Source organism: Nymphalis io, chromosome 26 (genome assembly GCF_905147045.1).
Source record: "Nymphalis io chromosome 26, ilAglIoxx1.1, whole genome shotgun sequence".
NCBI lineage: Eukaryota > Metazoa > Arthropoda > Insecta > Lepidoptera > Nymphalidae > Nymphalis > Nymphalis io.
In genome coordinates, this window is record NC_065913.1 from 1,883,107 (window position 1) to 1,910,361 (window position 27,255).

The 27,255-nt window shown below is 33.4% G+C and overlaps 2 protein-coding genes across 2 annotated transcripts in view; both read right to left on the minus strand.

Annotated features, from left to right (window-relative positions):
• Positions 1 to 5,072: 5,072 nt before the first annotated feature.
• Positions 5,073 to 5,993, minus strand: LOC126778549 (spherulin-2A-like). The gene has a single exon (XM_050502215.1). It carries the CDS (start codon positions 5,972 to 5,974, stop codon positions 5,096 to 5,098), a length of 879 nt encoding a protein of 292 aa, XP_050358172.1. The 5' UTR covers positions 5,975 to 5,993; the 3' UTR covers positions 5,073 to 5,095.
• Positions 5,994 to 12,435: 6,442 nt separating this feature from the next.
• LOC126778563 (homeobox protein SIX2) overlaps positions 12,436 to 27,255 on the minus strand; it is a 44,517-nt gene continuing 29,697 nt past the window's right edge. Inside the window, exons 5-7 of the mRNA XM_050502232.1 lie at positions 26,122 to 26,226; positions 22,604 to 22,662; positions 12,436 to 13,120 (exon numbers count right to left, since the gene is read on the minus strand). Of these exons, the coding sequence (XP_050358189.1) occupies positions 12,982 to 13,120; positions 22,604 to 22,662; positions 26,122 to 26,226 (303 nt within the window). The 3' untranslated portion in view covers positions 12,436 to 12,981. The remainder of the gene's footprint in view (positions 13,121 to 22,603; positions 22,663 to 26,121; positions 26,227 to 27,255) is intronic.

The following is a 27,255-nucleotide window of genomic DNA, read 5'->3' on the forward strand; positions in this document are numbered from 1 at the left end:
AAATATTGTATGATCCATGACGATGCGTGGTCGATTAATTGCTTAACAGCAGCGGAATGCAGCCCAGTGGTGTGTGGGATGTTGGGCCGGACATTCTACCAATGTATAGTGCATACGCTAGCTTTAGTTGTCTTATTTCGACTGTTGTATTTAATAATATAATATAAGTCTGTAATTATTATTTAATTATAACTTAAAAGTATGTCTAAACTGTATCCTGTGTTGTTCTCTTAAGGTTACCCGAAAAAAAAAAATACTCTTATTTTGAGGCAACACACTTATGGCCCTCATTATTTAATAGCACTAAAATTAACGTCCGCATTTTGAGCCCCCCATCAAAAGGGGGCTCGGGAGGTAAATATTTTCTACCCCATATCGTTTCTAAATTTAAAATGTTGATTTTGACGATGTTGATATATTTTTTTAGTGTGATAAGTCAAACAGACCTATTGGTTTAACTAAAAATATATATACGTATGTTCATCTCATATGTAGATACACGTTAATAAACCGTTACGTAATAATCGAGTTTATTTATTGCTGAGCTAATATTGATGAGCGTCACACGTCTCATATTTATTTACTCTACGTCACGTGACTTTGTCAAGTCTCTTTCTTACATTATAGACTAAACATCAAAATTAACCTTAATTACTCAATGGTATACGGGTTAAGTATCGATTTTAATATCGCAGTTTCGATTCCAACCTCTATATATATGTTGCCCTCCCCACTTTTAAGAAACTTAACCCATACATGTACAGAACTTTAAATTTATAGATTTTAGTTTCGAGTGATTTGAGTGGTGGGTTGAAAATGGCCCCATGGAGAGATAAGGGTTAAGTGGAAGGGAGAATTTAATTGTCGAATAAAATATGCTAAACATAATGTTGCCATTGGAGTCGTATAAAATGAAAGGCTATCCGTGTGTTTTTTGACAAAAATAAGCTATTTATAATTGTATAATCAAAACTGCGTAATAAAAAAATAAGTTTTTATTATATTAAATATTATTTTATAATTTTTACACTACAGCTATTTATTGTGTAATGTCAGAAAGTGATATGCGATATTGACTTTGATAATCATAACATTTCAACTATATATTTTAAGTTATATTATTAAACGCGAGTAATATACATCACACAACAAACACGAGATCTTGTATAATCTGTGGTATTCACTATGGATTCGAGAAAAGTCGTTAGAGCGTTCGAATTAAAATTAAAATTGATATAAATAGTTATGTGGAATAATGTTTTGTTATAAATAAATATAAATTAATACAACGGAATTATTAGCGAATCGAATTATAAATGGTATATGTATAAAATTTATAAAAGGTTCGTTTATTACGATAAATATATCTTAAAATTATTTTATTTTTTCTAAGTCTATAGATAGCCTTTGGTTTCATTCGACTCAAATATTAAGTTATTCTAACTGTAAAAGGTCGTATGTACATTATTACAAATTCCAATTTAAAATTTGAAAAAAGTCCTAAGTTACAATTTTTTTTTTAGTATTAATATGAGTGCTATAGAAGTTACAGGTTTTTTTTTAAATAGAATACAAGAAAGTTATTCAGATATGCACTTTTTAATACTCGTTGTTCGGCATTTTGTAGTTACAGTGGTTGACACTATCGCTTTAATATAAGTCGGGACTTGATTGTTTAATCACGATTTCTTAATAGTTCGACAGTTTATGAATATTATTATTTCAAGCCGTATTTTAATGTAACTTCTATTAAATAAACACTAATATAATCTAAAAGATTATAAACATAAGTATCGTCAGCTTACAACCCGGTTGGATTTTTTATACACGGCAACACTACCAATTTTCTTAGAATTTTACGGTGACTTATACATATTTATATTCAATATGAACTGTGTTTGAATAGTATAAAAGTAATTGAAATTAAATTTGGAAAAAAATATAACGTATATACTACTTAAATTTGTCATGTCGGATTACTGCAAAAACACACAAGTTAAAATAAAGACTGTACTTGTAAAATGAACAAACCAACAAACGCTCCTCGCATCTGTTATTAGGGATTTACACAAACAAATCATTATTGTAAAAAATATATACTCCATCTAAACATATATAGTTCTATTTGTGATATATAATATGCTATATAATTAAAGTAAAGAGGAATCAGAATAATTGAATTTTTGAATTATTGCAATTTTTTTTATTACATTAATAATATTTAACGATATGCGGCCTTACCTACTTATAAAATTTATTTAGAGAATGTTTAAAATACTGATTTATCTCTTTCTTTCATTATTGATTTGACATACGATAGAAGAATTGACAGACGAAAGTGACATTTGATAATTGTTTAATGACATTTACGTACTTTATAATCTATAAATCATTCGTTATTCGATATTTTTTCAAATATTACCTGTACTTAAAAACGTTGCTTAGCGTCTGTTTAGTTAAACACAGATTTCTCTCTTTCAAACAATAAAGCTTTCATCATCATTTTCATTTCATTGCTTAACTAATCACCCACTAAACAAAGTTTATAAGTACGGCTGTATAATATCTAAACCAAGCTTCGTTAGTTGACATAAATAAAAAAAAAATCGAATAACAATAAACGCAAAAAATAATGACTATTTTAAAGAAATCGTTTAGTGTTAATGATTATTTAATATCTTACTGCGAGTGTAGATACTTTTGTTAAATTAAAAAGAAAACATCACTAGAAGTCTATTATCAAAACCATTTGATAAATATAAGCTAATTGCGTTTAAGAGCTTTTAAAGTAATTCGCAATGATAGATGTTTTGCTGTGACGATATCCATGTAACTTCTATCTCGTTACGCTATCGCCATTATGTACTAGGAATAATTAGAATATTTTAGCGTAGTTTTATTTATTTTTTTCAATAATGAACAATTATATACTTCGACTTATGTAAAGCTCAAATTGCTTAATAAAATGTATAAAGCAACACTATCGTATTTTTATTTATTATCTCCAATTTATTTGTCTTCACGTACATGATCACTGGCTTCTGAAAGTTAATATACATACCAGAATTTGAAACGTTTTGTTATTGAAATCAAATTAAATTAAAACTACTTATTTGTAATGTAGATTCTACCAAAAAGAACCGGCAAAAGTAAAATTAGTTATTGTTTTTCTCGCAAAATAGTATATAAAGTCGTGACCAACTAATCAGGGACAAGTTATATGTGAGTAAATATTTACTTTAAGTCTATATTACGAGTGTATCTGTAGAGCTTTGATGCTTATTTTGGTACTTAAATGAAAGCACAATTAACCCTAAATAAAGCTGGAAATGAAATCAAGGCACTGTTTACAAGATCTTTTCTTTTTCAACGGTTAAATTAAATACTTTTTGAAAACATGGACAGCTAATTAAGGACACAAAACATCTTATCAGGAATCACATTAAAAATAATTTATTAAATTACCAATTTATCGTTATTGTTAGTGTTAATTTAATTAAATATATTCTAAAAACATTTAGTAACCCGTCTGGTTACCATTGTTGGTTATAACCATTTGGCATCGACGGAGCATGGATGCTAATAAATTCCTGCAAGTACCTGCAGAAATGTTGTTCCAAACCTCTTTGAAAGTTGTAGAGCTGGTGTATTGTTCTCGAACATTGAGTTGCAACATTCTTCTTTACTTCAAACCACATGTGCTCTATGGGGTTTAAATCTGGGCTATTTGCTGGCCAGTCAATTACCGTCTCAGACTCCTTTATAAGAAACACTCTGTCAGACTATGTTATATGCTATATGCTTGGGGTCATTGTCATTTTGAAACGTCCCGTAACAGGAAGATTCTCTTCAGCATAAGACAGCATAGTTTCTTCTAAAATTTGTCGGTGTTGATCTAGAGTGCCTTCAATTTTTTTAGTCCCACTCCGAGTCTCGAAAAGCAGCCCTAAATTTTGATGTTGATGCTTTACTTGGTTTTTTTGTGTATTTAGGATTCATCGCTGCTTTTGACGGACGCCGTACGTACTGCTTACCATCCAAAGAAATTAGGTATATCTTTGTCTCGTCATATAATAACACCAATTGGCACTGCCATTAGTCATAGGTCTAATGTAAAAATTTCTTAGGGCATTCTAATTTTTCGCATAGTAGCATCGCAACTTTTGCTTTTACCTATTTTGAGTCAAGAAATAATAATTTCAAGACAACAAATTCAAAATTGGCACCAAAATTAAGCAGAACGAGAAAAAAAAAGTATTTATTTCTAAAAAATTTAAATTTATAACGCAAATGTCATAATATTCTTAATTAGATGGCCAGGAAAAAAAACGCAACACATAAGTATCAAACAGTTTATACTTATTTAAATGAGATAACTAGAATTTATTTTGTAAAAAGTTTCTATTATTACAAGGGAGCTTAATAATAAACAAAAATAGAGTAAGCATGTTCAAAGCTCTACGGATTTACTTGAAATATTGACTTAAAAAAACATGTACTCACATAAAATTATTGTCCCTAATTAGTTGGCCACTATTGTATGTTTGCAACTTTATTTATCGCGTATTGTAATCGTCGAATACTGAGTATATTTATTTTCCTCTATGTAATCATCTATTGGTACTTAAACCTTATTTTTTAATGTTTTTATGAATATATTAAATAATTAAGTAATATTAAATTATTTATTTAAATGCGAAACTAGAAGATTCTACTGATAACTGGCAAAAAATAGGTACTTGATACTCTTTTTATTCGTTCAATTTTTGAATATTAATTATTATATACTAAATACCTAAGGCAAATTTCAATATTTCATTTACTAAATGTGACTTATTGTCTTGTTAATATGACTTCTCTGGGCGAAAAATTAACCAGCCCTGTCGCCAGTAGAGGCAATAATTAGACACTGAGCGCTATTACAAGATTAAATACACTTTTAACGAACTATTTTGATATTAGATTTTTAAATGTATTTAATCATATTTTTTTATTAACAAATTTTATTATTTTGAAGTCGATTTTTGTTCTTTAAAACTTTTTAGACATAATAAAATACAATTTCTAAGCATTAAAATATTTATTTACGGCAAAATCAAGACATATTTAAGGGAACTGAAAATATCTCTTCGCCTGTCGTTGCGTCCTTAACCAAGATCTTAGGTTCTGTGAAATGTACAACTTCAATAATCTCAGAGAAATGCATAACTTTCTTCAATTCTCCGGCTGTTAAAAGGTTGTTGATATCAACAGACCAGAAACGATGGCCTTCGAATTTTTTCTCGAAGTTCATAGCTACGTTTCCAGTTAGTCTGGTCTCGAAATCCACTCTTACCATCGTGTGCTTAGCCGTAGCGTATAGTTCTGCGACAACATCTTGCTTCGGTTTCAGATTTATTTCAGACACACCCCCAAGAGTCATTGGTACAAATTTCTCCACATCTTCAAGTCCATTTGAAATGAACGTGAAATCTTCAGTTTCTGGCATGCTCAAGTTGAATTTGTGTAGGATATTGCCAACTTCCAAATCGCCCTCTTTGCTCCATTTTGACGATACAGTATTCTTAACGAATTGTTTCATGTCTACCTTAAGAGTTATCGGTTCGGTGTTTTTGTTGCGAATGTTTTTCGATTTAATCAAAACTTGTTCGGAGTTTGTAGATAAAATGCTAGCTTTCTTCGGTTCAAAGAACATCCTCGTTGGTTCCCAGTTTAACGTTTCGAATAAGTCTCCCCAAGGCGTGGGACTGTTGAAGAACATGTCGTCTGGATTCATTCCCATTTTAGTTAATGCTTTCTTTAAATTTTCTTCTGTAAGACCGAATGTGAATTTGTCCTTTTCGCCTAAGATAGCCATGAAGCCGCCGGTTAGCTGGACATCCTTGATTTCGTTATTGTTAGCGGTGATTTCCACTTCTATTTTAGCGTAGATCGCCGGAAGTATGAAGAGTATGGGGAACAATTTTGAAACCATCTTGATTTTTTTAGCAGGACTTTCTGAAATTAATATACATAAAATTTCAATTAAAGAGCTGTATTGCAGATGTTACCCAGTCAGACGTAGATAAAAATATATCAAACTTATTATTTTAATATATATGATAAAATTATAGTTCACAGCAATAAAAAATAATATTTTCATGTCACTTACGTATATATAGACTGTTACTTGGCTACTTTACAGCTTGTAATGGTTTTAAAACTACTATAGGCCCTAATTTGTATCAGTTACCAGCTCCGGAATTATGCCTAGTCTTACAAGGCCTATCTAGGGAGCCCGAGCCAAAAATATAATTTTACTCTAACCCCTTCGGAATAGGACCTTAAATGTCAAAATGCCTAGGGGACTTGGATATGTAAGTCCGGGTCTGGTTACCTTTTTTTTTCAAAATTTGAGAATATTAAACTACATTATATCGTAGATACGATACAACATACAATTTATAGACAAAAAGCAATAATTTTTATCAACGTTTCAAGGTGAGTGAGTCAGTATAATTACAGGCACAAGGGACATAAAATCTTAGTTCCCAAGGTTGTGGCGAATTGGCTATGTAAGCGATGGTTGACATTTCTTACAATGCCAATGTCTAAGGGCGTTGGTGACCACTTACCATCAGGCCTATAAAAAGAATATTCTATAAAAAAAGACAAGGGACATAACATCTCAGATGTTCTTATATTTGGCGGTACAGCGATGTTGAATAGAATGACTTGCTGTCAATATCTATGGTTATTGGTAACCACTTACAATTGGCCCATTGGCTAGTTGGCCATACTTTATTTATTATATAAGAAAACTATAACATATAATAATAAAATATGACTTACCGTTCGTCGAGTGCTGTTTCTGAAACACTTTGAATAACTATAATTAAATCGATCGAAATTTCGCTTAAATACAATTTCTTCTAATTTAAGTACAGTCGATTATAAAACTTCACACAATTATCTCTAAATATTTATCACATTACTTAATATATTTATACAGTTATTTATAAATAAGAATCGAGAACCGGGATGATCCATTGGTTAGAACGCGTGAATCTTATCCGATAATCGTGGGTTCAAACCAAGGCCACTGAATTTTCATGTGCTTAATTTGTTTTTATAATTCGGTCGGACAGTGAAGGAAAACTTCGTGAGGAAACCTACATTTGTCTAATCTCACTGAAATTCTGCCACATGAGTATTCCACCAACCCGCATTGGAGCAGCGTGGTGGAATAAGCTCCAAATTTTCTGAGAGCCCAGCTGTGGGATATTCACAGGCTGTTACTGTAAGAAATATTATTTGCTTATTTCTGTAATCTGAAAGGTCAGAGCTATTATGGTAAAAAAAAACATCTTTAAAAATGTGTAATGTTTGAATATATTTTAATATTGAATGACGAAATAGCTGAGGATTGCAGACTCAAATCAAAGTGCATATATTTTTTATATGGTCACACTATTATATTATATAAAAAAAGCCTTTTTACTTCCAAATGGTCCCTCTAGAGTTTATTCTAAAATAAAGAAAAATATTGCATTCATTCATTTCCCTTTTAATACAATTAATTTCTATAAAAAAATAAAAAAATAAACAATATTTTATAATGTATAATATCGTTTTCGACTGTACTGTATTTTTTTTGCAAGATTGTAAAACCTGTGTCCTAAGCTAACATGTGCGACCTAGAAAATAAAAACAACATCAGCATAAACCTATTTTGATATTATTTCCATAAACGTTTATAGTTAAAATCAACAAAGAAGTCGTAGTTCAAACAATACTAGTCATGTTTTGCGGATTCACCCGTCCTTAATTAATCGCTATTAGTATAGCGTCTCGTAATCTCCGAATAAGGCTTTAAAGACTCCACCACACTTACCTTTTTTTCGTTTAAGTTTTAAAAAATATATCGTTGCGGACACAAAAATAATCATATACCAGTAACAGTAACAGCCTGTTAATGTCCCACTGCTGGGCTAAGGCCTCCTCTCCCTTTTGAGGAGAAGGTTTGGAGCTTATTCCACCACGCTGCTCCAATGCGGGTTGGAAGAATACACATGTGGCAGGATTTCAATGAAATTAGACACATGCAGGTTTCCTCACGATGTTTTCCTTCACCGTCAAGCACGAGATGAATTATAAACACAAATTAAGCACATGAAAATTCAGTGGTGCTTGCCCGGGTTTGAACCCACGATCATCGGTTAAGATTCGCGCGTTCGAACCATTGGGCCATCTCGGATTAAATTTTATTAATTAAATATTATTTTATTGTTTCTTTTTTATATTTAATCGTTATGTATTATTAATTGTAACTCCAGAGACCTATCCGTTTCATTTTTGAGCTTTATTTTTTATATTTAATTGTTAATTTCAGTACTTATAAATGGCTATACGTATATTGCATATATATATATATTGCACATACATTATTATTTATAATAAGATGATATACTATATACTTTGTTTTCTAATTATTTTTCGTTTTTGTACCTGTTGATAGTGTGTCCTGCGTTTTGCCCTTACTTGTCTTAGTTTTCGAAAACTCCCGATGACTGATGATCCTTAATCGCGTTTCCAACACCCATACTCATCATTAAATAACAAAAAACCATACTCTGTCATTTCTGGTAAACTTCATATATATATTTTCATTGACAAATCCCTAGTCGGAGCAATAAAAAGTTATTGGATTTTTCCCTTGAAAATTTTTTAAAAAGCAGTTCGGAGTCTGGAAGTTGGAAGTGTGTACACTCCCGTGCCTCGGAAAACGTGTGAAGCCGTTGGTCCTACGCCTGAACTCTTTTAGATATCGGATTGCCGTGCCGTTAATCCGTGTTTGCACAAATGCGCCTGTACTATAATAACTCCTGAACCTTTGGCTGTTTTATCTTATAATGGCCGCCGTGATCGAAATTGGTCAGAAAGACATTATCATCACCCATACCATCAACTCTATAGCTGATCTACCATCAAACTATATAATAATAATAATGTCCTCCAAGCCGATTTCGGCCACGGCGGCCAATCTCAAGAGAGATTAGCCAACTACGCAGGAGATATTATAGTGCACGAGTGTGTGCGCAAACACAGGCGCACTCTCTATTCCCTATACCAACCAACGGTAAGGAAGTACACACACACACTACCAACTTCCAGACACCGGGCTGCTACTAAGAATTTTCGGACAGAAAAACCCAATAACTTTTTATTGGCCCCACCTGGGAATTGAACCCAGGACCTCCGGGTCTGCGGTCTTACATCAAGCCACTAGACCAACGAGGCAGTCTAGAATCAAACTATACATTGTATTATTAAGAGTGAACAAGCCAGTAATTATACACAAGTATATCTTGTCAGTTTATCACCATGTGTAGGGTGTCCATTATAATATATTTTGGTGTAAACTACATACCACTATGAACACGATACAAAAGTAATTTACAAATTTGCCTTATTCATTATCAATGAAATCAAACGCAAATGAATCGCAACGAGGCGTGAAGAGGCATCTTGCGGGCCGGCAAGGCGGGGGCGGCTAGTGCAGAACATTCCCGACTGTACTGGCCGTCGTCGCGTTTGAACTCTACTACCACTTACCATCAGGTGGAGTCATTTGCCTTCCCGGCAAATAAAAAGAAATCTATAATGTAATCAAAAAAGTTACATCAAAATCGGTACTGTCGCTTATTGGTATTTCTTATAGGTCAGTTAGTTATTTATAAAACTGACGAAATTATTTACGCATATATATTATGTACACTAAAGAAAATAGACTTATATGATATAAAAATAGATCAAAGTATATATATGGTTTATCGTCTAGAAAACGAATTTAAGAATTATATCGAGAACCGTGACGATTACAAACCAAGCAAGCTACTTATTTAATGTGCTTAGTTTTTGTTTATCATCTCGAAGGTGAAGGACACTGCATGTCGAATGATCAGCCACGATCCACCTACCCGCATTGATGTAGCCAGGTAGAATATGCTCCAAGCCCCTCAAAACGGCGACCTCTTAACCCAGCGGGACATTTAAAGGTTACTTTATTAGAAATAAAACAATATTTTTTAACAACACGCCTCTTTTTAAAAATACTTACATTTAAATAACGATTAATTTTATTTATAATTATTTATACAATACAAGCCTTAAATTAATTCATATAATAAATAAATAATTAAAACGATACATTTGTTGTGAAAATAACCAATTAAAATCACTATACTATTTTATACACTTAAAATGGTTTACATTTAAAATAAAAATGATAATATAATATTGAAAATGAATTTGTACCCTCAGTGGTGTACAGAGTATTATACACAGAGAAAACATCTTCAATATAAATACGACACAAAGATAAAGTAACTTTAATAAAATTTGTGAAATATTTAGATAATTTTAGCAGTATTCATAATAGTTTATTAACTTATTACAATTGTTTATACCGTGCAGGCCAAAGGTCCATAGCAGGCATGCGCACACGCAAGCACATTTAACGCGACAAACACACCGAGTGACCTTAAAATTTATATGAAATTAACTGTCGATTTCGTAAGGGGAAAAACTTCCCTTAAAGACTTTCATACACCTCCCATTACCCCCCTTTAAAGTCAAAATTTTAACGGTCAGAAAATAAACCTACATTTCAAATTTGAATTTTCTAGACTCAGTAGTTTTAGCGCATTGATTGATTGAATCAGTCAGGACAAGCGTATGTATATGCACAATAGCTTTTATATAAAAGTTTCTAAAGTCAAATCCTATAATTCCCCTACATTGTTTTGTGTTATGTATCACCTTATATATAACAAAAAAAGGAATTTAAAATGATCACATAATCCTATGTATTAATAAAAATAATTGGTGATTTCATCATTTATGGTGCTCTGGCTTTTATTTTACACAAATTGATGCTGAAAATGACTTTCTCCCTCTATATATATATATATATATATATATATATATATATGTATGTATATGTGTGTGTGTCATGAATTTACGAATAAAATACATAATAAAAAAATCTATTTGTTTTTTTTTTTTGTTTGGTTGATCCATATTTTTATTTCAATTATTTACGACCTCGTTAAATATTTTTATATGATTAATGCACGTGATTATTTTTGAAGTGATACTTCCGTGTGCAACTTTTTATATGTAACACTTGAATGATACGCTTCTAACGCAAAAAGCTTTTCCTTCGGTCGCGTGTTATTTATTTATTTTAAATAAAAAAAAATTAAAATAATATCACAATTGAGCAATTCTTTTTTTACAAGATCGTCAAATGCTATTATTAAAAATTGTTATAAAATGTTCAAATCAATGTAGGATATATGATTTTAATTTATTTTATTATAATACATTAAATGTTATGTAATGTATAAATGATCACAAAATACTCAACTTACATATATCTACAAGATGTTGATATATTTTATAATTTAATAATTATTATATTTACACTTAGAATTACATTTAAATGAATATATAATAAATAAAAGTAATCAATTTTAAGCCATTTTAAGCTCAAAAAATGATCGTTTTAAATATTGGGATATAACGGATTAAACACCTATATTCATAATGTGAAATAATCTTAAGCTACGACCACACTTGTGAAAATAGATAGCCAAATAGGTAATGAACACACTTAAGCCTGAATTTATATATCCAAGACCCCTACTTTGACATTTGAAGTAATAAGAGTAAAATTATATTAGTCTAAGCATATATACTAGGCCTCATATACTACAGTACACTTTACCCAGTACGATACATATTTTTAAAACTATAACAAACAATATCCTCTATCCTACTTTCCGACTACATATAAGGTTTTTACTAGAAACGGGGGTACCAATATGGGGCAAGATCGAACCTGGGACTTCAGAGACGACGCGCTCTTGTGAAATTCAGGCGATTGCAAAATGTTCGTTATATTAAATGTCTAATATTTTATGAGAATGCTGAATATGCAAAAAACATTTGTACTACAACTCTCTCAATAGCAACGCAAAGCTATGGTCGTAGCGAATTAGATTAGCGTATTGGAAACGAGTGGAATCGGTTAATGAAAAATATGAGTTTTCATTAATACTTTAAAAATGAAAATGCGACAAACATATAAATAAATTTGGCAGTTTATTTTAAATTACAATAATATTGTGTATTGCTTAACACCTGAGTATTTTACATTATGAGTTAATTGATGAATATAAACTAAGTATAACAATAGGAAGCCAATTTTTTTTTTAATCACAAATTCAGACTATACCTATGTCAGAGACATTAGACATACATTTAAATTTCATTTATTTTCATTTTAAATGAAATGTTTAGTTACAATTTTAATGTTTTGTTAATTATGTTTTTAATGTTATTAGAATAAAAATTGTATACTTATAGTATTTATAATTATCAGTGATTTTTATTGAATCAATTAATGTTTTTTTTTTCAGTATTTGATTATGGACAAAATATATGATAATCACATATTAAAGCGATTCTAAATTTCACTAAGAATAAATAATTATTTTAATTAAAATGTACTTTATATATGACAGAATACAAATGGACTCCACACAGTTTATAAACGAAATATTACAGCTATTCTGTAAGAACCAACTAGAATCTCAACGCAGATATTATCATGAAATGTAAAGTGATATGCGATATTGTATTTAATAATAATATTTAAAGGATACACGTATTCCAATAGTGTATCGTGAATTATCGAAATTTCACGAGTGAGAAGCGAGTTCTCTTTAGATTTACATATTAATTAATCGAATGTATGTCGTGTTGTGCTGTCATTTTGAACACGTGGGTGTGTCGGTTACATGCGTTTAGGGTGTGATGCGTTTTACAGTGTGAACGTGAGTCCCGGTAACGCCGACCTCAGTCGCTCGGACATAATTACAATTGATGAAATTGAACATCGAATTTGTTCTGTCACCGCTACAGCTAGCGGCGGGGTCACGAGTGGTGGTACTGCAGGTGCGCGAGCGGGTGCTCGTAGAGCGGGTAGAGCGGCGGCGCGTGCGCGGGCGCGGCGTGCGGCGCGTCGCTGTCGTCGTCCGTGGACGAGTCCAGCGCCTTGTCGCCCGCCCCGCCGCTGCGGACAGCGGACATGTTAGTACGACACGTTAAACACTAGTGATAAACACTAGCTATAGGAAAAACCCTTTAAAATAAAACACTGTCCTATACACGTTATAGACAAACACACTTAAAGATTCTGCCTATAACGACAAACCCATGTCCTATACGATTATTTTTTAAAGCGGAAATTAAATCTTTTTTTTTTATATAGAATAGGAAGGCGGACGAGCATATGGGCCACCTGATGATAAGTGGTCACCAACGCCCATAGACATTGGCATTGTAAGAAATGTTAACCATCGTTTACATCACCAATGCGCCATCAACCTTGGGAACTAAGATGTTATGTCCCTTGTGTTTGTAATTACACTGGCTCACTTACCCTTAAAACCGGAATACAACAATACTAAGTACTGCTGTTTTGCGATAGAATATCTGATGAGTGGGTGATACCTACCCAGACGAGCTTGCACAAAGCTCTACCACCAGTAAAATAGCAGACAAACACTGGCAACATTTCTATTCCTGTCGAAGGAGTAAAGATGAGCAAACCTTAGATTTGCGTATTATATGCGATTTACGAATAGTACTGCTATATTATGCGCTGTTCTTGATTAATATACGTATCTTTATTTATAATTCAACACTATTCAACTTAATAACTTACATCTAATTTAATTTCACTTCAAAAATTCCGACAACATTCAAATTCACCAGCTTTTAAAACGCCACATTTTCTCGAATCCATTGTGAATACCATAGATTATTCAAGATCTCGACCAATGACATTGCGTCAATTGAATGTCAAAGTTATTTATTTGTCATTATTCCTTCTGTGGTTGGAATAGGCTATAAGATGTATAAATTATTGTAAAATTACAATAGTCTATTGCATTTACTAGACGTCCATTAAAATCATTCTAAATTAAATTATTTACTTACTACCATTAGTACATTTCCTCCCACTAAGACTTAATTAATATTATAAATACGAAAATGAGAGTTAATTTGTTTGTTATGCGTTCACGTTTTAACTACTCAATTGTTCATTAAGAAACATTGCATACACGTTGAAAGGTACAGAAAAGGCCATAAGGTGCCTAATAAATCCCTCACATGGGGATGAAAAATAATTTGATGTCCGTTGATAATAATTTAGTAAGGTTACTCTTTGGCGATTTATTTTAATTAGGTCTATCTTTCTTTGATGGAAATACTATATAATTTTATGTATATTTATTTGATACTTTTTAATGGGATATTTGTAGATCAAATAATATATTTAATTTACATAATTCTGTCGTATATTATAATAATTATATTAAAAATATTTAATAACCGGTACTAAGTAGAAATAAAATGTTAGCGTAAGGTAATAAAAATATTTTTGGGGTAGACGTGTTCTAAAGTGGAGATGGCGGTTAGGTAAATAACGTAAGGATGATGATGAGGACGGGCAACTGAAGGAGGTCTCAGAGCTTAGGCAGGTTGTACTCCTAGGGAGCGATCTATGTTCATCAGTGGATTGGCTCCGTGATCTTTGGGCCTATTTCCAACAGTGAATTATGAATAACTAAAAATGTAAAAGATTGGAATAGGCTATAAGTAATTTTAATTGTTAAAAATTAATTCCTTCGGGATAAGATAAAGAAGTATTGTTTTGCTTCCGTTAATAATTTTAGATATTTAGGTTTTTTTTTTGTTAAAATACAAAGAAGTATAACAGTATAAATACAAAGTATAATAAAATATCCTTGCATACGAATCAAACGAAAATCTTTTGTTTGTTTGAATATTTTCTTTAATTTTCGTTCGATTCACGATAAATATTGGTAAAATTAATAGCGAAGAAGCCCCAGCGAGTATCATGTTTCGGTCAATATAGACGGGTATAAAATGGGTAGTCGGGTTCGATCAGGCTGAAGCACAAAATGACGTATCTTCGCTGACAGGCCGCCCCTGAGGTAACTTGATACTACGGCTGAGAGCGGCCATTTTGTTTTATTTTGTTTTTTTTTGCGCCGCTAGACTTAGACTCGGACGTGAATAGACAAATATAATTTTTTGTTCGGTAGTTCATACTTTTTAGTCTTTTTAATAAATATTTATATTTTAAATTGTTCTTTGTTAATATTAAAATATGTAATGTACAGAATCTACAAGAAACCAAGTACATAGTTAAAATTTTTGTTAAATTAAATACATAATCAACTTTATACAATAAAATAATGATACAGATTCATTGTTTTTTCTATAACTTGTAATATCACTGCAGTTTTTTTAGTTTTAATTTATTTTATATATTTATGATTTATATAACTCCGAAATAATAAAAAGCCGAGATGGCCCAGTGGTAAGAACGCGTGACTCTTAACCGACGATCGTGAGTTCAAACCCGGGCAAGCACCACTGAATTTCGATCTGGACGGTGAAGGAAAACATCGTGAGGAAACCTGTATGTATCGAATTTCACTGAAATTCTGCCACATGTGTATTCCACCAATACGCATTGGAGCAGCGTGCTCCAATGCATTTTCCTTAAAAAATGAGAGGAGGCCTTAGCCCAGCTGTGGGACATTCACAGGCTGTTACTGTAATATAATGAAATTTATAAATGTCTTCCATATATATTCAATATATAATATTAATTTCATTAAGGTTTCATTAATATAAGTAATATTTATGTTGAATAATTAATAAATTAAGTCTGATATTCAAAATTGACGATTACATCGCACAATTTGTACTTAATGATTAATGAATGAGAATATGGAACTATTGGTTTGTACATATTAATATATATGTACTTATTAAAAATATTTTCTTTAAAAGTATTTTTTTTAATTTACAATCCTGTTAAAAATATAAAAAATTTTTTTTTTACATATATTATTTACGCAAATGCACTATATTATAAGTCCATACAATACCAATATTATAACTATAGTTCAATTTATAAAACAATTAAAAATAAAACCAAAACCTATGGTATATATTTGTTATTTACATAGTTATATATGAAATGTTTATAAAATACAAATTCACGCCATAAAACAAGTTATCGCGTGACAAAATTAACTATGACGTTAAAATAGAATTCAGTTTGTCTGTCTAGAGAGATCATAAAGAATAACTATGTCAACGGGCAGGGGCGTATTTTCTATATATTTACCTAAAAAGGTATATATTATAATTATTCTCAGACATTTAATTAATTTTAAGGTGAACCCAATCGATAGAATACTGAGCTGAATCTGAAGATCGTTGGTTTTATTATTATATTTATGTAATTATCAGATGTTCTATCGCAAAACAGCAGTACTTGGTATTGTTGTGTTCCGGTTTGAAGGGTGAGTGAGCCAGTGTAATTACAGGCACAAGGGACATAACATCTTAGTTCCCAAGGTTGGTGGCGCATTGGTGATGTAAGCGATGGTTAACATTTCTTACAATGCCATTGTCTATGGGCTTTGGTGACCACTTACCATCAGGTGGGCCATATGCTCGTCCGTACATATATATATATATATATATATATATATGTATAAGACGATTAACAATGTCATCTTGCACTAACTTCCATTTAATATAACATTTTTAATATAATATTATTAACCGAATAATAATATTTTTAAATAGTTGCATTATTATATCATATATATATTGTATTTATTTTAAATAAATGATTATTGAGCCACCTTCAGATCTAGCCTTACCCTAGACTTATTACTTAACCCACTGACCAGACACATTTATATGAGTATATAAAAAGGATTATTTTTAAATGTATTTTTGATATTTTACTAACATAAAATACACGTGTAACATATTACCAATTAGTCAATAAAATAATAATAATAGTCGATTGAAGAACAATTATATATTCAATATGTACAACTGAGATCGTGACGTTGGGACATGAGAATCTTAAACGATGATTGCGGGTTCAAATCCAACCCGGACTAGCGCTGAATCTCATGTGCTTTTGTATTTGTTTATAATTATTTATATAAAGGAAAACGTCGTGAGCAAATATACATGAGCCCGATAATTCTAACACGTGTGTCCATCAACATTGGAGCAGCGTGATGGAATAATATCCTCAAGAGAACCTTCCCCAGCAAGGGAACGTTTATAATTAATACAGTATTTATAGGTTAATTTTTAACAAATGACTAAACGACAAATATTTTATAAAACAAAAAAGAGTTTTCAGTACCATGGAGGTCGAATAGTTTTTTTTTTTAATCCCAAGTCGGCAATAAGTCCATTGAAGCAGACATTTCCACTCCATCGAGCACAAAGATTTAGAAATTAGATGTTTGCCTGATACACAATGATGGCGCCTTGCTTTAGATATTTAATACTTTGAACTACCTGTTTGTACACGGTAGAATGATTTTAAGAGGATAATACGGTTTTTGGCTATTGTACAATATTTCGTTTTTCATTTAGAATTACTTGAAAGTATTAAATATTCTTTTCAAGTGTAAAATCTTTGTTAGAATTATTTAAGTTATTTGTTTTGAGTCCCGTTTCTATTTTCAACGTTTTTGACGCAAAATTGTTTTAGATCTATCACGTGTACTGGTTGTATCACGTGTACTGGTTGTATCACGTGTACTGGTTGTATCACGTGTACTGGTTGTATCACGTGTACTGGTTGTATCACGTGTACTGGTTGTATCACGTGTACTGGTTGTATCACGTGTACTGGTTGTATCACGTGTACTGGTTGTATCACGTGTACTGGTTGTGATTTCGCTTTTTTATATCACCTATAAATTATCCACGGATATTTTATATTAAATTTTCATAATTTAAACTTAAAAATAAATTTAAAATTAGAATAGCCGGGATGGCCTAGTGGCTAGAACGCGTGAATCTTAACCGATGATCGTTGGTTCATAACCGGGCCAGCACCACTGAATTTTCATGTGCTTAATTTGTGTTTATAATTCATCTCGTGCTTGACGGTGAAGGAAAACATCGTAAGGAAACCTGCATGATTCTAATTTCATTGAAATTATGCCACATGTGTATTCCACCAACCCGCATTGGAGGAGCGTGGTGGAATAAACACCAAACCTTTTCCTATAGTAGTTGGAAGTGTGTACACTCTCATGCTTCGGAAAGCACGTAAAGTTGGTCCTACGCCTGAACTCTTTTCAGTCGTGTCAGATTGATTGAACTATAATATCTCCTGCGCAGTTGGCTAATCTCTCTTGAGATTGGCCGCCGTGGCCGAAATCGGTCCGGAGGATATTATGTATGCAAAATTCCGTTTTATATGTTGCTACGTCAAATAAGTACAAATCAAATAATATAATAGTACTTATTATATTATAAGTAGACATTATTAAAAAAAATACAGATTCTAGTCGGTTAAAACCATGCAAATTGTCGAGTCGAATCGAGTTCGGCCCTGTTCGCTTTTAGAGCGCAGATGTGGCGGTGTCATGTTACGTACACCCGTCTCGCTCGCGCGTATTGTTCTATCTCTGTTGCACCGATCGCAAACACTCCAACTGTTTATATACGGACGGGAAATAATACAGGAGAAATGTTTTAACCGACTTTTAAGGAAATATATTTTGTGTTTGACCGTTGATTTGTATTTTGTTAAATTATATTATTATTGAGTAATATATGAAAATTTATAACTAGCTCTAAGCAAAGCCTGTTCTCTTGGGGGGGGGGGGGAGTTTGGGGCTTATTCCACCACATTGCACCAATACGAGTTGGTCAAGTATGAGATGAATTTTGACATTTGAGGGCCATTACGAAACGGTTAGACTAAAATTATATTAATTTTGCTGCTGGCACCCTAGGCTGTTGTTTTGTAAGCCTAAGCATAAATTTGGGGATGCTCTGGTGGACAATGCATTTGCCTGTTAAATACAGTTGACACGTATGGTTATTGACCCACTCCCAAGGGACGTAACGCTAACCTTCCTCAATAAACGCTGGCCGTTGATAAGATTATTTTAACCAGAAAAAATACTACTCTGTACCCCTGATACCGTGTATGCAAAATTTCATGATGATTGAAGACGTGACACAAACAAACAATTGAACAAACGAAATTATTTCTCCATTTATAATATTAGTTGGGATAGAAAGATTTTAAATAAAAAATTGTACTTATTATTTATTTATATTATATATTATTTATTTATATATATACATTATACATATATAAATATACATAATTTAAGTAAAACCTGTTCACCATTCATGAGAAACACGGAATAGACAATAGACTAGAATATTCTAGAATTGTCTACTAATCTATAAAGTTTACGATACATTACCGATTCAATTTCAATCCAACTTTTAATATTCTTTATATATTCGAATCGAAGCCGCGTATGATGTTAACACATAACGATATGTCAAAACCAAAATTAATTGGTAATTTTACGCCAATAGCCAATAATTAGATTAAAGAAAAGGAAAACGGTAATAACGATCACGCTTCGATTCGATTGTGATGAAGTGACAATTTGTTAGACTATCTGCTGGTGGGCTTTGTGCAAGCTGGGTATCACCCACTCATCAGATATTCTACCGCAAAGCAGCAGTACTTGGTATTGTTGTGTTTGTTTGAAGGGTGAGTGAGCCAGTGTAATTACAGGCACATAAAATCTTAGTTCCCAAGGTTGGTGGCGCATTGGTGATGTAAGCGATGGTTAACATTTCTTACAATGCCAATGTCTATGGGCGTTGGTGACCATTTACCATCTGATGGCCCATTTGATCGTCCGTCTACCTATTCAATTACAGAAAAATTCAGCCTCAATAGAATTTATTTAAAAAAAAAATCGAGTTTCAATGATATATCAAAATAACAATATCGTATATAAAATAAATAAGGAATATATTTACATAGCTCGGATTTACATAGCAGAGACTAAAGTTTATGTATATACATGAATACATTTTTTTTGTCTCGATCTATTTTGCATAACTCCGTCCAATTTACTTAGTATGACTAGACGCGATGCAAATTGCTCGCTAATTTTGAAACAACTACAATTGAGGACTATGTGGGCTTGTTACTAAGTAGACTTTACGGTCTTCCTTATAAACTTTTATCGAGTGATTGGACAATGCTGTGTCTCCTTCTGTCTGTGTCAAATCAATGATGAAAGAAAGAGACAAATCATTGTTTAATGAAATTCGCTAAGCAGAGTTTATAAGGTTGATGGTCAATATAATATTCAACTGATTTTAATGAATGTATCTTATTTAACAACCAATAGAGCAAGTCTGGGTAGATACCACCCACTCATCAGAAATTCTACCGCAAAATAGCAGTACTTGGTATTGTTGCATTCCCGTTTAAAAGGCAATTGAGCCAGTGTAACTACAGGCACGTGGGGCATAAGATATTACTTCCTAAGGTCATGGCCCATGAACAAGGTTAGAAATTCCTAGTGTCATTGTCTATGGGTGGTTGACCACTTACCATAAGGCCAATTTGCTAACCGCTTACCTACCTACAAAAAAAACTAAAACCGAGTTATGTTATATATATTTGTTTTAATACATTGAATGATAACATTACCTATTTCAGCTTAATCGGTTAAGAACAAAACCGAATATAAATTCGATTTGATCTTATGCAATATAGAAAATAAACTTTATTCTTTTATAATAGAGACTATTTTCGTTTGATAATTTAAATTAAATTTAATAATTTTAATAATGGACTCTAATGTATTAGGAATAGAGTCGACTTCGGTTCGTATTAGATTTTATGTTGGAATAGTATCGTGTTACAAAGCCTAGCTGGTGGGTGAATGTGCTTCCCTATCTATAGCTTAATACTGAAACTTCACGTAAAATGTATTTATGTTTAATATTGCTGTATTATAATTATGCTCTGTTGCTTAGTAACTAGGTATGGGGGGGGTGTCGTTTTCACCTAGGATACCTTGCAACTAGCTTTAGGGGGGGGGGCCTAAGGTATACTGGTGGGAGGGCTTTGTGCAAGCTCGTCTGGGTAAGTACCACCCACTCATCAGATATTCTACCGCAAAACAGCAATACTTGATATTGTTGTGTTCCGGTTTGAAGGGTGAGTGAGCCAGTGTAATTACAGGCACAAGGGACATAAAATCTTAGTTCCCAAGGTTGGTGGCGCATTGGCTATAAGCGATGGTTGACATTTCTTACAATGCCAATGTCTAAGAGCGTTTGGTGACCACTTACCATCAGGTGGCCCATATGCTCGTCCACCTTCCTATTTCTATAAAAAAAAAAAAGGTGCCTTCTAGAATCGTTACTCTTTTGGAAGATCTTACGTAATCAATATCACACAAGTGCTCTAAGACTCATTATTTACCTAATCTTAATTGGCCAATAATTAATGATTAATTAACAACGTATATTTCCTTACATTGCGCCACAATCCTTAGGAACAAGATTTTTATGTGTTGTCATCATTTATAGACAGACCATCTAAGTATACATTATATTTATACTAAGGATTTTTTTTTGTAGCTAGGTAGGCAGATTAGCAATTTGCCACCTTGTGGTAAGTGGTCACCACCACCCATAGATATTGGCACTGTAGGAAATATTAACCACCCTTTACCCCAATGCACCACCAACATTGGGAACTAAGAACACTTTCAAACCGGATTACAACAATACCAAGTATTGCTGTTTGACGGTAGAATATTTGATGAGTAAGTAGTACCTACGCAGATGGCTTACACAAAGCCTAACCAGCAAGTAAAAATAAATATGATGTAACAGCCTGTGAATGTCCCACTGCTGGGCTAAAGGCCTCCTCTCCTCTTTTTGAGGAGAAGGTTTGGAGCTTATACCACCACGCTGCTCCAATGCGGGTTGGTGGAATACACATGTGGCAGAATTTCAGTGAAATTAAACACATGCAGGTTTCCTCACGATGTTTTCCTTCACCGTAAAGCACGAGATGAATTATAATCACAAAATTAAGCACATGAAAATTCAGTGGTGCTTGCCCGGGTTTGAACCCACGATCATCGGTTAAGATTCACATGTTCTTACCACTGGGCCATCTCGGCTTTAAAAAAAAAAAAAAAATATATAGTTTGATAAAATTATCGTGAGTGAAACAGGACCAGACTGTGCTCTTACGAGTACCCCAATACTCTTAGTATCAGAGTGTACAGACTTGCTATTCCTATGATTGTTATTATATTTATGACAATTACGTACTTAATTATACATATATATAAATTTGAAATGTCTGTGATTACAAAGTTACAGCCTTTCTCAAGTTAGTATGGCTATTTTCGAGTTAAAAGCATAATATTTATTTATTTTAGACCATCTCTAATGTATGTGTATCCGAATAGACAATGTGTACGATAAAATGAAATATTATGAAGGCTTTTTTTCCTTTTTTTTAAGGGGCCATTGTAGGCAGCCTATATGTCGGGCCCATATGAAGGCTTATTAAGGGTTTCGCTAATTTTCAATATACATAACAAAAACTCACCTGTCTTTATGTTCAGCTTGTCTGTCCCTTTGTCGTCTATTTTTAAACCAATTTGACACCTGAAATTATAAACATAGCAATTAATCTATTGTACGACTTATACGTACATATATTGTTTGATGATATTTACTGGTTACCGCCTTTATTTAATAATAATAATAATATCCTGGGACATTATTCACACACGGCCATCTGTTCCCAAACTTAGCAGAACTTGTGCTATGGAAACCAGACAACTTATATATTACATAGACTACTTTTCTTTTGTAAATACATACTCTACAATGTCTGTCCTGGGTGGGAATCGAACCCACAACCTTCGGTGTGGAAGGCAAATATCTACCAACCACGCCAACCGGCCCCAAAGGTTATTAGGTATTTTTGCTTAGCCTAAATGTTGTCGCGCAGAGAATGCCTTCAGGCATTAAGTCCGTCTCGTGTTCCAACTGCATATTGTGGTGGTGAATAGGTTTTTTAAAAAGCCGAGATGGCCCAGTGGTAAGAGCGCGTGAATCTTAACCGATGATCGTGGGTTTAAACCCGGGCATGCACCACTGAATTTTCAAGTGCTTAATTTTTTTTTTATATAGAATAGGAAGGCGGACGAGCATATGGGCCACCTGATGGTAAGTGGTCACCAACGCTCTTAGACATTGGCATTGTAAGAAATGTCAACCATCGCTTACATATCCAATGCGCCACCAACCTTGGGAACTAAGATTTTATGTCCCTTGTGCCTGTAATTACACTGGCTCACTCACCCTTCAAACCGGAACACAACAATATCAAGTATTGCTGTTTTGCGGTAGAATATCTGATGAGTGGGTGGTACCTACCCAGACGAGCTTGCACAAAGCCCTACCACCAGTAAATTAATTAAGTTAATTTGTGATTATAATTCATCTCGTGCTTGACGGTGAAGGAAAACATCGTGAGGGAACCTGCATGTGTCTAATTTCACTGAAATTCAGCCACATGTGTATTCCACCAACCCGCATCGGAGCAGCGTGGTGGAGTATGCTCCAAAACCTTCTCCTCAAAAAGGGAGAGGAGGCCTTAGCCCAGCAGTGGGACATTCACAGGCTGTTAATGGTTACTGGAATAGTTTTTTAAAGGGATAAGGCACTGACTACCATCACCAATTTATTCATCGTAAAAACTTTATTAATGGAAGTTATATACGCTTGTTTCAAAAATAAATTCAACATAGGTATTTAGTGCGGTAAAGCGTCTCACTTCCATGGTGTATAAATATTTACACCACACAAGAATCAGTTCAAGTTCTTAAGACGTCGTAAGCTTCAGATAATAATTAGTAATTTTATCCTAATGTTTTAAAGGTGTAATTTATATAATAAGCATATGTTACTCGTGCTACGTGCTGAAGATACCTATCATGAAGAATTTTACCACACAACATACACCAACTGGCATTGGAGCAGCGTGTTGGAATAAGATCTAAGGCATTGAGAGGAATGATTTCCTTTCAGTTAAATATTTTGTCCGCCCTTGCTATTGCTAACATTTTTCATACAACTGAAAATACGAAATAAAACATTTCGGTGAGCGCTTTCATCATAAATATTCTCAATTTCAACAAACGTTGAATAAACTTGACTGTAACATAATCTATTGAGTTTTGAGGAAGCGGTAGATACGTATCGCGTTACTCGTCTAACCGCAAACACGATGTGAACAAAAAAAATGCTCAATATAACTAGCTAACGTTCATGGCTTTTCATGTCCAAAACTATGAGGGTTTTTATTTCTGAAGACCAACTGTCCGTATATATTTTTTTATTTGAAATAGGTAGGCAATCTGGCAAATGTTTCACCGAATGGTATATGATCAACACTGTCTATACACATTGGCACTGCACAAAATATCAACCAACCGTTACATTACCAATGCACCAACCACGTTGAAACTAAAGCGTTATGACCCTTGTGCCTGTAGTAACACTGGCTCACTCACTCTTGAAATACAACATACTATTGTTGTTTAGCGATTGTATATTTGATGAGTGGAGTACCCATTAAGACGGGTTTGCACTATCCTATCTAATTAACTCATACAATATTATTTTAATTTAATTGTAATTTTTGTTTATAATTCATCTCGTGCTTGACGGTGAAGGAAAACATCGTGAGGAAACCTGCATGTGTCTAATTTCATTAAAATTATGCCACATGTGTATTCTACCAACCCGCATTGGAGCAGCGTGGTGGAATAAGCTCCAAACCTTATCCTCAAAAGGGAGAGGAGGCCTTAGCCCAGAAGTGTGACATTAACAGGCTGTTACTGTTTTGGTTTATGGCTAGGGTTGTAAATCCTAAAGAAATTAGAAAGGATGAATACAGTGTAATTGGTGTTATTTCGTGAATACATTTTCAGTGAGTCAGTAAGTTGGTTGGCTTGTACTCCCGTGCCTGCGTACGTACGGCCATTGGGCCTGCGGATGATCTCGTCGGGTTTATCCATAAGATTATGCGAGGGAATAAAGTTCGCCTATGTTTGCACACTTGACGAGTATTAGATATTCTGCACAATTAATGAGTATCTGTTAAAAACTGTTACAGTTGCCAATGATATCAAGTCAAGCTCATACGGAGTTTTCATAGGTCAATATTTTGACAGGATTTTTTTTACAGGAAATCATCGTGTCAAAACCTGAAGCAATAGCGTCCACGTGTGTTTACACACATAGTATTAGGTCTCCTGCGCAGCTGGTAAGTATATGTTGAGAAGAGTTTCTGTTGCCAAAATCGGTCAGGATATTTTATAGCATAGCACTGGTAATGTATTTCTCTTAGAAACTAATATCAAGTCAAGAAAAGTGGATGGTATAGGAACCTTATCTATCATAATGATATCGCGTCAATTCTGTCTTTACTCTTCCTGTGTTTGAAAAAGGTTTTAGATGTCTATATAATATGTATGTTGTTGACCAACGAGGCAGTGGGTCTAGCGGCTTGATGTAAGGCCGCACATCCGGAGGTCCTGGGTTCATTACCCAGGTCGGGCCAATTAAAAGCTATTGGGTTTTTCTGTCAGGATGTGCTCAGTAGCAGTCCGGAGTCTGGAAGTTGGAAGTGTGTACACTCCTGTGCTTCGGAAAGCTCGTAAAGCCGTTGGTCCTGCGCTTGAACTCTTTTCGGTCGTGTCGATTGCCGTCCCATCGGATTATGAGAATTAGGGAATAGCGAGTGCACCTGTGTTTGCGCACACAATTGTACACTATAATATCTCCTGCGTAGTTCTAATCTCTCTTGAGATTGGCCGTCGTGGCCGACATCGGTCTGGAGGACATTATTTTTGATATTATTATTATATGGATGTATCTATATGTGACTATATACATTTGATACACCAATAAAAATATTAAAGTAGTTGAAAATTGTCACAAAATTCGTTATTTAATTTTCGGTAACAAAAAATATATAAAATACTGATGTGAATATGGCGTAAATCAATGGTGGGTAGCTAATGGCAACTGGGAAGTGGTAAGGACACGTACCTGTACTGTCGTGAGGCCGGTCGTCTCCGCCAGTTCCCTCTTCTCCCGCGGCGACGGATACGGATTGTGGAGGTACCAATCTCGGAGGACAGTGCGAGATTTTTCCTGATAATTATATTTTATATGTTTATTGATTTATTATTTATTTATATGTTTATTAATTTATAATTTATTATTACATTGCTATGTTGATTCAAAATTAAAATAATTTATATAACATAGAAGCATTACACATACTTATTAATTGTCTAATTTGAAACTACCACCGGTTCCGAAAAGAAATACCCTGCCCTGCGAAGAACCGGCGAAAGTAACTTAGCAAGAACAGATAATTTATTAACTTATGTGAACCTAGATAGTACGATAGAACGAATGAATTTTAACCGAAGGTCTGGAATTAAAACCGATCAAATCCCACGGAGTTTTCGTGTGCCCAATTTTTTCAACAGGAAGTCATCGTGACAAATCCTGAATGAATAGTGTACGTTTGTGTTTGCGCACACATATGAGCAATATAAGATCTCCTGCACAATTAGAAGCAGAGCATATGTAGTTGCCGCAATATGTGAGGACATCTTATTTCATTATTTAACACTAGTAATGTCATCGTTTAAGACGTCTTTAATATTCCTAGTTGCAGAAAATTGTATAGTACAAAAACCTTATCTAACCATAACCAGTCTTTTATGGTGATCGGCAGGGCAGGTTATTTACCATATGCCCAAGGAGTCACGTGCCTGGACGGCAAGTCTCGTAGCAGCCAAGGCGCCTTTTATAACTGTCACCCATTTTTTTACGTTTTGATATAACTTTTCAAAAGGAACTAATTAATCTCACAAATACTCTAAAACTTTTTATTAGTTTACCTATCTACTCTTAATTAACTAATAAAATTATTGAATAAATAACGTCTACTTCCTTAGATTCGAGGTGGACATTTCTTTGTGCCCGGAAGCCAAATCTTTAAATAGTAGTGAACGGTCAAACAATGCCCAAGTCCCAAACCATTTTTACATAGAAGACTTATCTAAATATCAAAGATTATAAACATATGTCTATATTGACACGTGAAAGAACCCGCACGAAACTGATGAAATCCAAGTATAAGCTCCAAACCTTCCAATTGAGATGTAA